The sequence below is a fragment of the Pyxicephalus adspersus genome, chromosome 5 (genome assembly GCF_032062135.1).
Source record: "Pyxicephalus adspersus chromosome 5, UCB_Pads_2.0, whole genome shotgun sequence".
Classification (NCBI taxonomy): Eukaryota; Metazoa; Chordata; class Amphibia; order Anura; family Pyxicephalidae; genus Pyxicephalus; species Pyxicephalus adspersus.
In genome coordinates this window covers 138,028,799-138,041,875 of record NC_092862.1, presented here as the reverse complement: position 1 = coordinate 138,041,875, position 13,077 = coordinate 138,028,799, and the positions used below count along the sequence as shown (strand labels likewise).

The window sequence follows — 13,077 nt, the reverse complement described above, 5'->3', positions numbered from 1 at the left end:
ACTATAAACTCTAGCTCCATATAGCACATGAAGACAACCCTTAGAAATGAGAAGGAACTAGTATATATGGCAGGGAAAAGTAGATATGATATACATAGCATCGTGCCATTTATCATAGTTTGGTTTTCCAGTTTCTTGAGGGTATTTTTTTTTTGTTTTAGTGTTGGGCTTTAACTCTTCTCTAATGGTATCCATACCATGGGTATGTTCATTTTCCTAAAAATAATTACAGTAGTAATGCAGATTTGTTGCTAAGTATTAGGTTTGCATAGACCATGCAACTTAAGATAAACTCCCATGGGCTCCACTTTAGGATGTAAACTCCATAAAAAAATTACGTTTTTACTAACAACACCTCATGATTAGTGGAATAGAATTATCTTAATATTTATTATACTAAACAAAAACGTGCATTCTGAAATATGTAATAAAGTCTACTCAGCTTACAGCATTAGGCTATGCAATACCGATGGGTGGTAGATGTTTCACTTACTCTGTTTCCAGAAGGACCTTGGCTTCCCTTGTCTCCGGGTTTGCCAGGCTCACCCTAAAAAGAAAAGAGGAAACGTTCATATCTGTAATTTGCACAAAAAGTGCAAAGTTAACATTTTTTTTTTGCTTAAGAATGTCAACTTACATTGGGTCCCTTGGGTCCAGGGAATCCAATAGCACCAGGTTCACCTCTAGCACCAGCAGGACCAGCGGCACCAGAACGGCCTTCAATACCTTGGGGACCCTTAAAGATAAAAGTGATCATTTACTTTGCAGGAATAAATAATACAACTAGTTTAAGGCAATATTTGTTCAGAAATTCTAAATGAGCTTACACATGTTTTGATTATTCCTATCGCCATTTAACTGTACATGATTAATCAGTTAGTACAGTTTTGGTTTATTTGCTATAATGATTTCTTTTGCACATATGGGGTCCTATTCCACATACAGTTCCTGTACTAAAAAACCATCCTTCCTGCAGTTGGGTAGTCGATGAAACGAAGGTTGATCCTCATTTTATCCTTTGGTCCTCCAACACCCATCCTAAATTCACAGCCATGAATAATGATGCACCTTGTCCAAAGAGGTCAATGATCACTTCTCAACCTTTGATCTTTTTAAAGCTGCCTGCAAAGAAATAGTTGCCAGCAATGCATACATGACTCAGGCATGAGTAATCCTCTTTCTACCAAAATTTAAAGGATAAACTGGCATGAGTCTATAAGGGAAGAAAATTGACTGGCAATGAAAGTCAATCAACTTGCCAGGGGTTCTTAACTCCAGTCCTGGATGGCAAGGAACTGCAGATCCTGGCACAGGGCAGCAATAAATAGTTTATAAAAAATCAGAAAATTATTCTTTTCATACCAAAATCCATCCTGTATGTGGCCCCATGAGTTGAAGACCCTTGTCCTAAACAATTCACTTGAATGAAAATATTTACTGGTTGATGGAAATTTCCCATTTTCTAGTCTAGAGAACTGTGGAATTCTAATGACCCTCCAAAAAAAAAAAATGTCAGGAACTTACAGCGGGACCTTCTTTGCCCTGGGGACCAGTGCTGCCAGGGAAACCGGGAAGACCCTAAATGAAAAAATAAAAAAAATGCAATCAGACATAAAGGATGTAAAAACTTTGCAGTTTCTATTATTTGAAACATATTTAAATTATTTCAATAGTATCTTAAAGGTCTCGAACAAAGAGAATAAAGTATAGAAAGTTCAGCAAATGATGGCCACTAAAGAGAGAAACATAAACTATATAGATGCAAAAAGAACACGAAGAGCATAGAAAAAAGTAACATGTCAAATCCAAATAACTACTGACTAGTGAAATTACGTGAGAGGTTATTAGGAACTAGTTGAGGTATGGAGGATCTTTTTAGGACCAATGAAACAAAAATGATTTACTTACTCTTGCACCAAGAAGACCGGGCTCTCCATTGCGTCCAGCATCTCCATTAGGACCTCTGGCACCAGGAGGACCAGATGCACCACGGCTACCAGCGGGTCCCTACAGAATATAAAATAATTTGTTACAAATGTTTATCTAGTATTTATTAGTTCTGAATATCACAAATACCCTTCACCCAACTTACAATTCCACCAGCTCTACCATCAGGACCAGGCAGACCACGAGTTCCAGGAACACCCTAAAATACACGAATAGAGTTCACTATTAATGGAAAAGAGTTTGCATAAAATAAAATAACTCATATTCTACTAAACAATAGTTTTTCATTCCCTCAATGGAATAAAGATAGTGTATCCCAAAGGTCAGCCTGAGCATTAGGGGTCAGTCTACATAAAACTGATGTTCCTTGGAGTTTCTTGGAGCAGATCATGTCAATGAGATCTCTTGTTAATGAGATTTTTCTGGTTCCATCCACATCTACTTTATATTTTATAAGGAGCTGCCATGATCACTTCTAGAATTCGTTTTGTGTTTTATATTAGGAAAATTTTACCAGTAGGTGCTATGTCCTTTTGAGTTGGGATCCTCATTGATTCCTTGCAAGAACAGTGTGGCATCATTCTATTTACCTAATGTTTGGGGAAATGGTCCACGTTTCACAAATGCCTTACTCCATAGAAATGTCCACACTTCAGGACTTAATGTGTCTGTGCACTAATATCTCTGGGGAAAATACTTGTTTCCAAGCAAAATGCTCTACAACAAAAAATAAGTGAAAAGCCAAGTTCTAGTCTAAGACATTCCAATGGTTTATACCAGTGTCTTATGTTATATTCAGCCATGACACTTTCAGACTTTTAACTTTTTTTATGTTTTCAGTACTGGCCGTATCCCATATGCATGACTTTTCAACCTAGAGGGATACTTCGGGAGGACTGGGCTTGGAGACCATTGGGCCTGCAATAATTAGCTTTATTAGCATAGTGGCCAATAGTGAAGATACTTTAGGATTCAGATATTGATCAACCTGGGATCCACAATCTTTTACCATCACATAGCTATCTGATCTTACTTTGTATATTGTGGCAAAGAGGAGTCTTTCAGCACCAACTTTGTTTGCCCTTCCAGCATATGGCCAAATGCTGACAGATCACTATAAACTTGTCCTTAAGATATTCACATCTTTAGAAATGTTCACCAACCAATGTGACACCATGGTGCCCTTTAGGTAGTTTACACCACAGAATCATCATCACCACCATTAAAGGTAGGTGAATACCATGACCCTTTTCCCTTATGTCCAAAGTAGGTAGGACCACTTTATAGTGATGGCAGCCGGAACTTATTGGTGAGGAGTCTTCTATCCAATTGAAATATTGACCACCAAATTGTGGTCATTTCAGAAGAACAGTATCAAAATCGAATAGAATACCCTACACCACTGGATAAGATTCAGCTCCATTTACTAAAAATTTAATTTTTCATTTACTGCTTTTTTATGCCAGGAACCGCTGCCTCCTAGGGAAACATTACATGTAACGTCTCCCAGTAGCAGCCCCATAGCAAATGAATACGGGACTGACCCTGTAAAATACCTGTAAAAGTTTTCATAATTAGAAATCCTTTATAGTGACTACAAAACATTATCGTTAAAACAATAAAGGATCTAAAGCATGGGGAGTCTGCTGTTTTTGCACTGCCTATTTTTATGTAGTGAGAACTGCAAAGTCTGACCAACATGCCTAGCGGTGCCTAGGAGATCTTTAAAGGTTTCTGAAAAATACACAGATACAAAATAAAGATATGAAAATGGCTATAAAAGAATGTCTCCTATAAGATATATTGAGTGACAGGGAGGTATTAATAGAGAGAAGAAGAATAAATTCTGATAAAACTTTTGGAAGGTCTTCTTCACTTGTCAATTCTCTATTATAAAAGCTGGTAATGAAAACATTATTATGAATAGTTTGTGTGCAAAATACGTACTCTAATTCCAGCATTGCCGGTAGGACCAGAAGATCCAGCCTCTCCATTGGGACCTCTCTTTCCTTCTTCACCGGGAGGACCAGCAGGGCCTTGGGAACCAACGGAACCCTAAATACAAAAAAGCAGAATTTGATGAGCCACTTTGTGTACCATGGGCCAAAAATGTTTTTTAAACATTGGTTAATCATACTTACAGGCTCTCCCTTGGCTCCAGTGTCTCCTTTGCCACCAGCAACACCGGGGTCACCCTAAAGAAAAAGGTTTATCGTTACTGTATGTTTAACACTTGTAATATCTTGGTTGTTGTAAGGGGTACATTTAATGGGTGCTGCCTTTATTAATCAAATTGATAATGTAAGAAGAATTACAATACACTATATTGTTGTTAATAATAAGTTTGAATTTGAGTTAGTAGGTAAGTGCTGAGATACTTACAGAAAGACCTCTTGCACCAGATGGTCCAGCAGGTCCGGGTGGTCCAGGAATACCACGGCCTCCAGGGAGACCAGGAGCACCAGCTACACCAGGAAGACCCTAGAGGGGTGCAAAAAGAATTTTTTAGTTATAAATATTTTCAAATAAATAAAGTCACAACAATAAAATAAACCCCAATCATTCCAAAAAATGTAGGTGATGTGGATACTTACAGCTGCACCTTTAGCTCCATTGACACCATTAGCACCGGGGTTTCCCTAAAATATAAAAAAAGATATATTTTAAGTACATTTTGGACAACCAAAAATATTTCAGGATTGAATTGAAAATCTACTTACAGAAGGTCCGACGGGTCCAAGAGCACCAGGGGGTCCAGGCTCACCTCTTCCTCCTGCAGCACCAACTGGGCCAGTGCTACCAGCGGATCCTACCTCACCCTAATGGATGAAATAAAAGTACGTTATTGAGAGGCAAACAGAGCATGACTTTTTTTTAAACATTGCATTTTGCAGGTGGGACAAATCCTATGGATCACAGAAGATGATACATCATAGGCAGGGGAAGTTATGGGAAACTATTGAGCAAATATTAGGTTTGAGCCCCAAATGCACAGAATTCCAGTCCCATTCTGTCCATTGAGGCCTTGGAGAAAGTAGAGCCCTGGGCAATAGCCCAGTTTTCCCCACCATAACAGCAACCCTAATAATAAGTCTATATGAATTAGTATTGTTTTGGTCTTCAGCTGCTAGCTAAAACCAACTAGGTCTGTAATAGCTTTGGCCTACTTATGCCAATGAACTAACTAAAAAAAAAAAAAAAAGTTAGCAGATTTGTGTGACGCTCCCATTGAGCGTATCGTATCGTAGACAAACCCAGGCCATAGGGCCTGATTTATTAAAGCTCTCCAAGGCTGGAGAGGATACACCTTCATCAGTGACGCTGGGTGATCCAGCAAACCTGGAATAGTCATTTGATATTTGCTAGCAAATGTTTTGAATCCTAGACCAGATTCATTCCAGGTTTGCTGGATCACCCAGCTTTACTGAAGAGAGTGTCTCCTCACCAGACTTGGAGAGCTTTAATAAATCAAGCCATAGGATCAGGATTACTGATGTCACTTAGTTCTAATTTAGATTTTACAGAGGTCAGATTTATGGAAGGAGAATTATAATTGGTTGATTTGAGATACTTGCTCTTGATGCTTATTGCCCTATCCAATAATGCAGACAATCAGTGGGTCCTCTGGTAATATTCATTACATATATACAAACTTAAAACACTTACCTTGGCACCAGGAGCACCAGGGAGACCAGGAGCACCAGCTGCACCGATTGGGCCCTGAAATAAAAAAAATAGCCAGTTAGCATTTTAAAAAATTATTTTTGTTTTGTAAACCTGAACGTTTTCTAAAATTATATAATTCTCCAGGGGTCCAATGTTAGGAGACCTCTAGCAAATCAAGAATGAAACAACCTTTTCCTTGGGACATCAATTGGGTCTTGATTATTAGCTAAACCTTGTTCTTAAATTGAGAACATTAAAAAGTATGTAGGGTTTGGTTAAACGATGTTTTTGACCCATTGGGGAAATCCCCTCTTGGATTTATGTCCTAGAAACCCAACCAAGGTGGTATAAATGAGGAGAATTCTACCTCTGGATGTCAAACAAACAGCTGATCGCATTGGTGGATTTCCACTCAAAAGTGAAAACTCACTTTTGTTCCTATTGATAGTGACTATCAGAACAAATACTACTTTAAAACTAATACAAAAGATTTGCTTTACTTTTTATGGGCTCTGAAAAACACCCAAAATATATTCAGCTTCCAGTACACAAGGTCCCATTTTCTTATTTTTTGCTAGTGCATATTTTGCTTAAATTCATTCCATCTGTAATAATGTTAATGAATATACTTACAGCAGGTCCGACTGGGCCATTGCTGCCATCACTTCCGCGAGCGCCCTGATGGAAAAGCAACATTTGGTAAGTTTATGGGAACAGTTGGTAGACAGATTAGATTTAGATTCAGAAAAACTGAATATGAACTTACAGCAGGGCCAGATGGTCCGATACGTCCTCTCTCACCAGGGAGACCGCGAGCACCCTACGAAACAGCATTCGTTGTTTTATACATCAGTGACATACAAGCAAAGGTACAATGTCTAAAGTAAATCAATATATTGCAAAGGCATGGTGCACAAGAAACTCAATAAACCCAAGTAGTTTAGGCAGAGAAATTAGCATCTCAACAAAGTGCCTACCCTTCCTCATCAACTAGCATAAACCTTAACATGCACTTCTGTTTGCATTATCAGTGACACAGATTTTATTTTATCATTAAACTTAGGTTAAGCTCGGCTCAGCTTGGGTTCATTGGGATCAGTAGGTGCTCCCAGCTGGTTGTTTACCTTGTCAATGGTGGTTGCAGGGCCAGTACTGCCCCTAATTATCACCAACCAGTTCATATTCTGCTGGCACTGGCTTCCAGCTGGGTACTGGTTTTCCCAGTGGCTGTTTGTTGTTGAGGGTGATACCACCCCTGAAAAAGGCCAGCCAACTGGGAAGCTTCCTGCTATTTTCCCAACGGAGCCCATTTTAATGTTTGTACAATTGATTTTGTGACAAGTGGGTTCATCAAACTTCAGAACATTTACTGAACCCCTAAAGAAACTAACCTGGGCACCCATAACTTTTAGCATCCATAGACACACTTTCATATTAACACACTGGGCAGTGGGCGTGCCTAAAATCAATACTTTATGGGTCACCATCACACAGGCCCCAAGACTTTCTCTACGAGCTATCCAAGCCAAAAACTTTTGGTAAAGTGAATTCAATTTTTTATAATGTTTAAGGGCCATAAAATAGTTGGCCAATCTTGCCTATTACCGATAGATCAACTGAATGTCTGTGGCCTCCCTTCTGCCCCAACAAACGACTGATGTAGTTTCAATTATCATTTGTCCAATATGATTTTCTTGGAGCCTATATGATACAAAGCTGATACTAGGAGTCTTTGGTGCAGAACAATGCATGCTCAAACGGTCATAAATACTCATGTGACGATTCTTCTAAAGAACTATGGTGCATCTCAGATCTGTACGTTGGCTTGGACCCACTACAGCAGGTTGGAAGTAATGAGCTTGCTACTCTATTGGTTTATATGACCAAAACTGGCAAATTTCTATCACAATAGATAAAAAATACTTACAGCTTGACCTGGGGAACCATTTTCACCATTAGCACCATTTTCTCCCTGAAAGAGAACAAAATTGGTTTACTGATGATCTTGAAATACACATGCTGCCCCAAAATATACCTGTAGGACGTGAGTAATGTAGTTTGATGAATATATAGAGTTTGCCTTCTTTCTATTGGAATTCTGTAACAATAGGCATATCTGGCCTTTGTCAAGCTAAACTATTAGCTAGGGAATAGAGGGATATTTTTGTAACAATGGCACCTAAAGTGGACTTTCCTATCCCCCTAGTAATTTGTAATACTAATTAAAATTACATACTATAATGCTTTTTATATCTATTGTATTCAATCTATTTAGCCATATTTATATATCACATGCTGCCCTTGCAGTTTGTACAAAAAAAACCTTCACAAACATGGCGGCTGTCAAGTCTTGCCCATCTGTCTTGCCTTTTGTAAACTACAGATGACCAAGACCCCATAAAGTAAACAGAAGGTAAATCAAAGTGGCTAGACCCTAATGACAACTTTATTAGATACACATTAGTAAAAATAGTAAAAAGTTACATTTATCACTGGCATCACAAAATCAGAGAGGCTATGATGTCCTACGCTTTGGCCTTAACTGGTATGCATTGTCCTATTTTACAAATGGCTGAAACAATTATTTTAATATGAACCTTAGCATTCCCTTGGCTTGAATTAAAGATATATTTATTTGTAAGTGTTCCCTTAATACAATACAGACTAAAGGGGACCTTACCTTAACACCAGCGTTACCAGTAGCTCCCTTCTGGCCATCAGCGCCATTGTGTCCCTAAAAGAGAAAATGCAAGAATAAGGTTAGAGTCTCCATCAGGACATAAAATTCTCACAAAGATGAACTGGACATAACATATATAACTGGACATTTCTAATATGTTTGCAATATTATTTATTATTGGAACAGAATTCATCAATTTTTATTAGGAGAATTTATAGTAAATTCCAGACAAAGTAATGTCTTTCAACCTAAAGATGTAAAATCAAAAAATAAATATTTAATAAAATAAAATTTTATTCATATATCTTAGATTATTTATTCCAAATTAAATAACAATTTAAACTGTGCATTGATATTAAAAAAAGATTTGTGTTTAAGAAGACAATCGGTTTGATCTACTAAAGGTGCAGAAGCTGTTCAGGAAAGTAAATGTTTATTTGGCTCATTATGATAAGTGCATTGTATTTCAAGGTGATAAAACAGAATTTTTACTTGCACATAATTGAATAAACAGCTTCAACCTATTCAAATACCTGAAGTAGCATTCAGTTTACAAAGTGTATTATCTCTGCTTACATTAATCATCTCCAATAAGTCAGGTGTAGAATGTTAACAGCATGTCACTACAATTGTATATAAAAATGGAATACAATAAAAAACTAGTTTATATTCCAACATTTCACTGAGCAATTATCTTTGTTCTTGTATAGCGTGGAACTTACTCTAATGCCTTTGAATCCGGGGAGACCAGGGGTTCCAGGGAAACCACGAGCACCCTAAAATAGTAAAGGGAGAATCAATTATTAAATCAAATGTGACATTCTGTTGTATATCAGTTTTACATTTTCAAAATTACCAAAAAAAGTTGATTAGTTTTTATAGTAGTTTAAATTAAAATTTTTGAAGCCAATAAATAAAATCTAACAGCAATTTGGTAATTTATTTTACCATATTGCACCTCCACACAGAGAAGTGCTTATAATTATTCAGGACCTAAAATCCGATTAAGGAATGTTTTAACTCATCCCGTTGTGATGTATGGGCTTTCAAAGTTCAGGATGGGATATGAGCCAATATGATTTTAATAAATTAGACTTATTGATACTGTTAAAAATAAAACTCTCATACCTGTGGGCCGACGGGTCCTCTCTCACCAGGTCTTCCAGATTTGCCGGGATGACCCTGAAATAGAACAAAAAAATAAGTATAAATTGTCAAAAAACAAGAAAAATATGGCATCAGATTCAGAAAAAAATGGGTGTGTTTTAACAATTTAAAGGGTGTGGCCTAAGTACTAGTTTAAGCATGGGTGGAACTAACTGTTTTGACATGAGTGCCAGGTTGGGTCTTTGATAAGTAAAGACAATTAGGGAAGGTTTGTATATAATGCAAGGGAACAACATGGGTGGGGTAAAAATTGCCTTTATTTTGGCGTGAGTTGTCTGATGTATAAGACATCCAAAAAGCCAACAGCTGAAAATTCTTGGTGCGTAAAAAGATGCAAATCTAAGCCTAGCTAAAAAACTAATATATATAAAAAAAGATTTGATGTTCATGAATTTAATGAGTTTATTTCTTGTATCTATGAACCATTGGGGCTGTGCTGTTCTATGTAGTTCAGGACTCCTGGGTAAGTCTACAATATTTGCAGGCTCATCTCCGGAGGCTCAGGAGCTATTATTTTTTAAGTGGATGATACCAGAAATTTGTTAGGAAACAAATATGGAGTTGTTATCCATAGCCACACTTAAAATGGCAGCTTTAGTTTATGGAAACAAAGAAAAAACTCCCAAGTTGGTAAAACTGAAATGATATGTTTCAGATTTTGGTGCATGGTGTTTCATGGAATTGTCCAAATTACTTACATCTTCACCAGGTTTGCCTGAGGCACCAGCAGGTCCTCTGGATCCTACAGGGCCCTAAAATATATATAAAAAATATGATTAAAATGCGCTCTTATAGTAAAACAGTAATTTTTAGGATTATAAATTAAAAAGGGTTCTTACAGTTTGACCGGGTTCACCGGGTTCTCCGGGAAGACCTTGGAAACCTTGAGAGCCCTACAAATGATAAATAAAGAGGTTAAAGTTACAATGTTGGAAAACAAATCATATTCTCTATATTTGTCATACCCATTGTTTTGGAAAAAATGTTATATTTCCCATATTTTAAGTATATATTGAGTGTAAGCCAATGTATTACGTCTAATGCTAGTGGAACCTCAATCCTACCTAACCAGGGTTGACCTATGTGTAATATAAAAGAACTTTATCTCCATTAAATAGGGCCACATCATTTCGAACCCCAGTTCTATATCATTCTAAAACCCAGCGCTACATCATACCAGACCTCAGAGCCACATCGACCTCAGAGCCACATCATCCCCATACTCACTGCCACATCAATCCTAATTCAAATTTCATATCATTCATACATCCATTGCCATACAATATCTTATCCCAATGACACATCATCCTTAACATTGGTGACACATCACTCCTAACCCAAATACAACATTTCCAGGTGGAACAACATTTCATTGCCACATCACACTCCTGATTTTTTGCTATACCAATCCTAAACCAGTTGCCACTTCAAATCTCCTGTAAACCCAATGCCCTCTAGTCTCAGTGGCACATTATCCCTAGACCCAGAATTTCGGCTGAGCTTTCTCATTTCTAAAATTAGTGTCACCTCACTCATATCTCTACATCACATCACCTCCAAATCTAATGCCATATCACCTATTACCCACATGACACATAGCTATGAAAACCATTGCCATGTTATCCCTCACTCCAATGAAACCAATCACATCACTCTGACATCTCTATTTATTATCCCAGTGCTACCTTATAATATATCTAGCCATTTCATGTATTATTCCTGTACCACCTTATCCCTTGGCTACATATCTGCTAATCTCAAAAGACATTGCCCCCCCCCCCCCCCCAAATCCATTATACACAATCCCTGTGTTTCATATTTCCTAATCCTCATACTATGGCACCATCAACTCCTAAACCCAATTTTAGCACCAAATGTGAACAATCTATTTATACAATCATTAAGAAATCTGTCACATTGAATTTCATTTTTGCAGTTCTTGTGAATTCATTCCAGTTCATTTACTTACAGGGGATCCAGGGGGTCCTGGGGGTCCTCTTGGTCCCATGATACCCTATAAAAAAAAATGTTCATTATGAATGAAGTAGCATACACAAGGTCACATTAGTTTTAATGTTGAGACATTGTTAATACGTAACGAATACTTTATAAAGGCAACTTTATGTTTTAAATTTTTCAGGGTCAAAGGTCACCAATAATTAACAAGAAAACAGTATAGTAATAATACTGGTCCAGGTGGAGTTAATACGTATCGGTAAGACGAGACTTATAGGGGAGTGGTAACATCTGAACCTGTTTCATGTAATTGTATCTGAGATTGTGCTGTCATGTTGAATGGCTAAATATCCAAATACATGCAACCAATCATCCGTGTTGATCATCTTACCAAGCCTGGTAAATTGTTCGTATACTCCATACAGACAAGAAGCCAGGTGATACTTTTACCATATTGGTTTTTTACTAGGAGACTATACAAGAGTCCTTTGTCATGATAAAGGTGACATAGTTCCCTGTGGTCCTAAAACCACCATAACCCTGGGTTATAATGTTGTGTGATGGGGCTCCAAAGGAATCATGTTGCATGATATGCTATAGCTCTGGTTAAACCATTGTCTCCATTAATCTCCAAAAATAATTATAACTGCTAGGAAGAAGAATATGGCTGATGAAAGTCAATTTTGGCAAAGTTTTGTGTTCACTGCCTGTAAGATTGGAATTAAGCAGGGAGCTGAGGATAATTCCAGCACTCATGGCTGCCCAATGGCTGAACCTAAATATGTTGGACCTGGATAATTCTACCATTAGAAATGGTCAATAAGATGCAGAAAACATGACTATGAGAATGCAAATTTAATGCAGGTTGCACTGAATTGAAACTGAGCCAATTGATTCTGAAAGAAAAGAGTTTGGTTATCTCAGTTTAAAATCAGTGCACAAAACCCGCATATTCTCCATTGACCAACTCTATCCAACTGTAGATGTCATAACTGGGGAAGAGGCAATGATGGTAAACTATGGCTGTCCTTACGTTGGAGGAAGGCGCACTGGAGGGCAGAGGTGCAATTATGCGCCCAATATGTTGTGCTGACTACATTATAACAAAAACCCACTCACCAAAAAGTGGTCAAATTTCATTATGAAGGGTAAATGTCTGGTGGCCCAGCAGTGACAATAGTGCTTGATCTTGATTGACTAAATTTGGTGGTTCCAGTGGTCCGCTTTGTCTAAAAAATGATTATGTGCCAAGACACATGCAGGCTTCTTTTATCTTTTAAGACCTCCAGTTTCAGGACAGCCACGTATCCCAAGATTTTTTAGGCAACCCCAAATGTTGGCATCACACTTTTGGCTTTGGTTTGAGACTCCATTTATGTGAGAATCTTTTACCATGGTCTTGCTGCCCGATTAGGAATAGACACCACTATCCAACTCTATGGAGCCCAATGGAGATACATGAAGCCAAATGGTGGCTTTATGAATTGATGGTCAACTCTGATGTCACATGATGCTTCAGCCATGGCAATAACTGCTCTGCTGAGGTCTAATAGGGAGTAATTATCTAAAAAATTACTTCTCATGCAAAAGACATGTATTTACCTGTTGTCCGGGTTCGGCAGATTTGGAAGGATCATACTGAGCAGCAAAATTCTAAAAAG

General features: G+C 37.7%; 1 protein-coding gene across 1 annotated transcript in view; it reads right to left on the bottom strand.

The window, feature by feature from the left end:
- The window catches only part of COL1A2 (collagen type I alpha 2 chain), a 36,680-nt gene that overhangs the window by 16,816 nt on the left and 6,787 nt on the right, over positions 1-13,077 (bottom strand). Inside the window, exons 4-24 of the mRNA XM_072412879.1 lie at positions 13,019-13,069; positions 11,430-11,474; positions 10,300-10,353; positions 10,159-10,212; positions 9,422-9,475; positions 9,016-9,069; positions 8,294-8,347; positions 7,541-7,585; positions 6,380-6,433; positions 6,247-6,291; positions 5,614-5,667; positions 4,668-4,766; positions 4,542-4,586; positions 4,330-4,428; positions 4,089-4,142; positions 3,895-4,002; positions 2,093-2,146; positions 1,909-2,007; positions 1,525-1,578; positions 638-736; positions 494-547 (exon numbers count right to left, since the gene is read on the bottom strand). Of these exons, the coding sequence (XP_072268980.1) occupies positions 494-547; positions 638-736; positions 1,525-1,578; positions 1,909-2,007; positions 2,093-2,146; positions 3,895-4,002; positions 4,089-4,142; positions 4,330-4,428; positions 4,542-4,586; positions 4,668-4,766; positions 5,614-5,667; positions 6,247-6,291; positions 6,380-6,433; positions 7,541-7,585; positions 8,294-8,347; positions 9,016-9,069; positions 9,422-9,475; positions 10,159-10,212; positions 10,300-10,353; positions 11,430-11,474; positions 13,019-13,069 (1,329 nt within the window). The remainder of the gene's footprint in view (positions 1-493; positions 548-637; positions 737-1,524; positions 1,579-1,908; positions 2,008-2,092; positions 2,147-3,894; positions 4,003-4,088; positions 4,143-4,329; positions 4,429-4,541; positions 4,587-4,667; positions 4,767-5,613; positions 5,668-6,246; positions 6,292-6,379; positions 6,434-7,540; positions 7,586-8,293; positions 8,348-9,015; positions 9,070-9,421; positions 9,476-10,158; positions 10,213-10,299; positions 10,354-11,429; positions 11,475-13,018; positions 13,070-13,077) is intronic.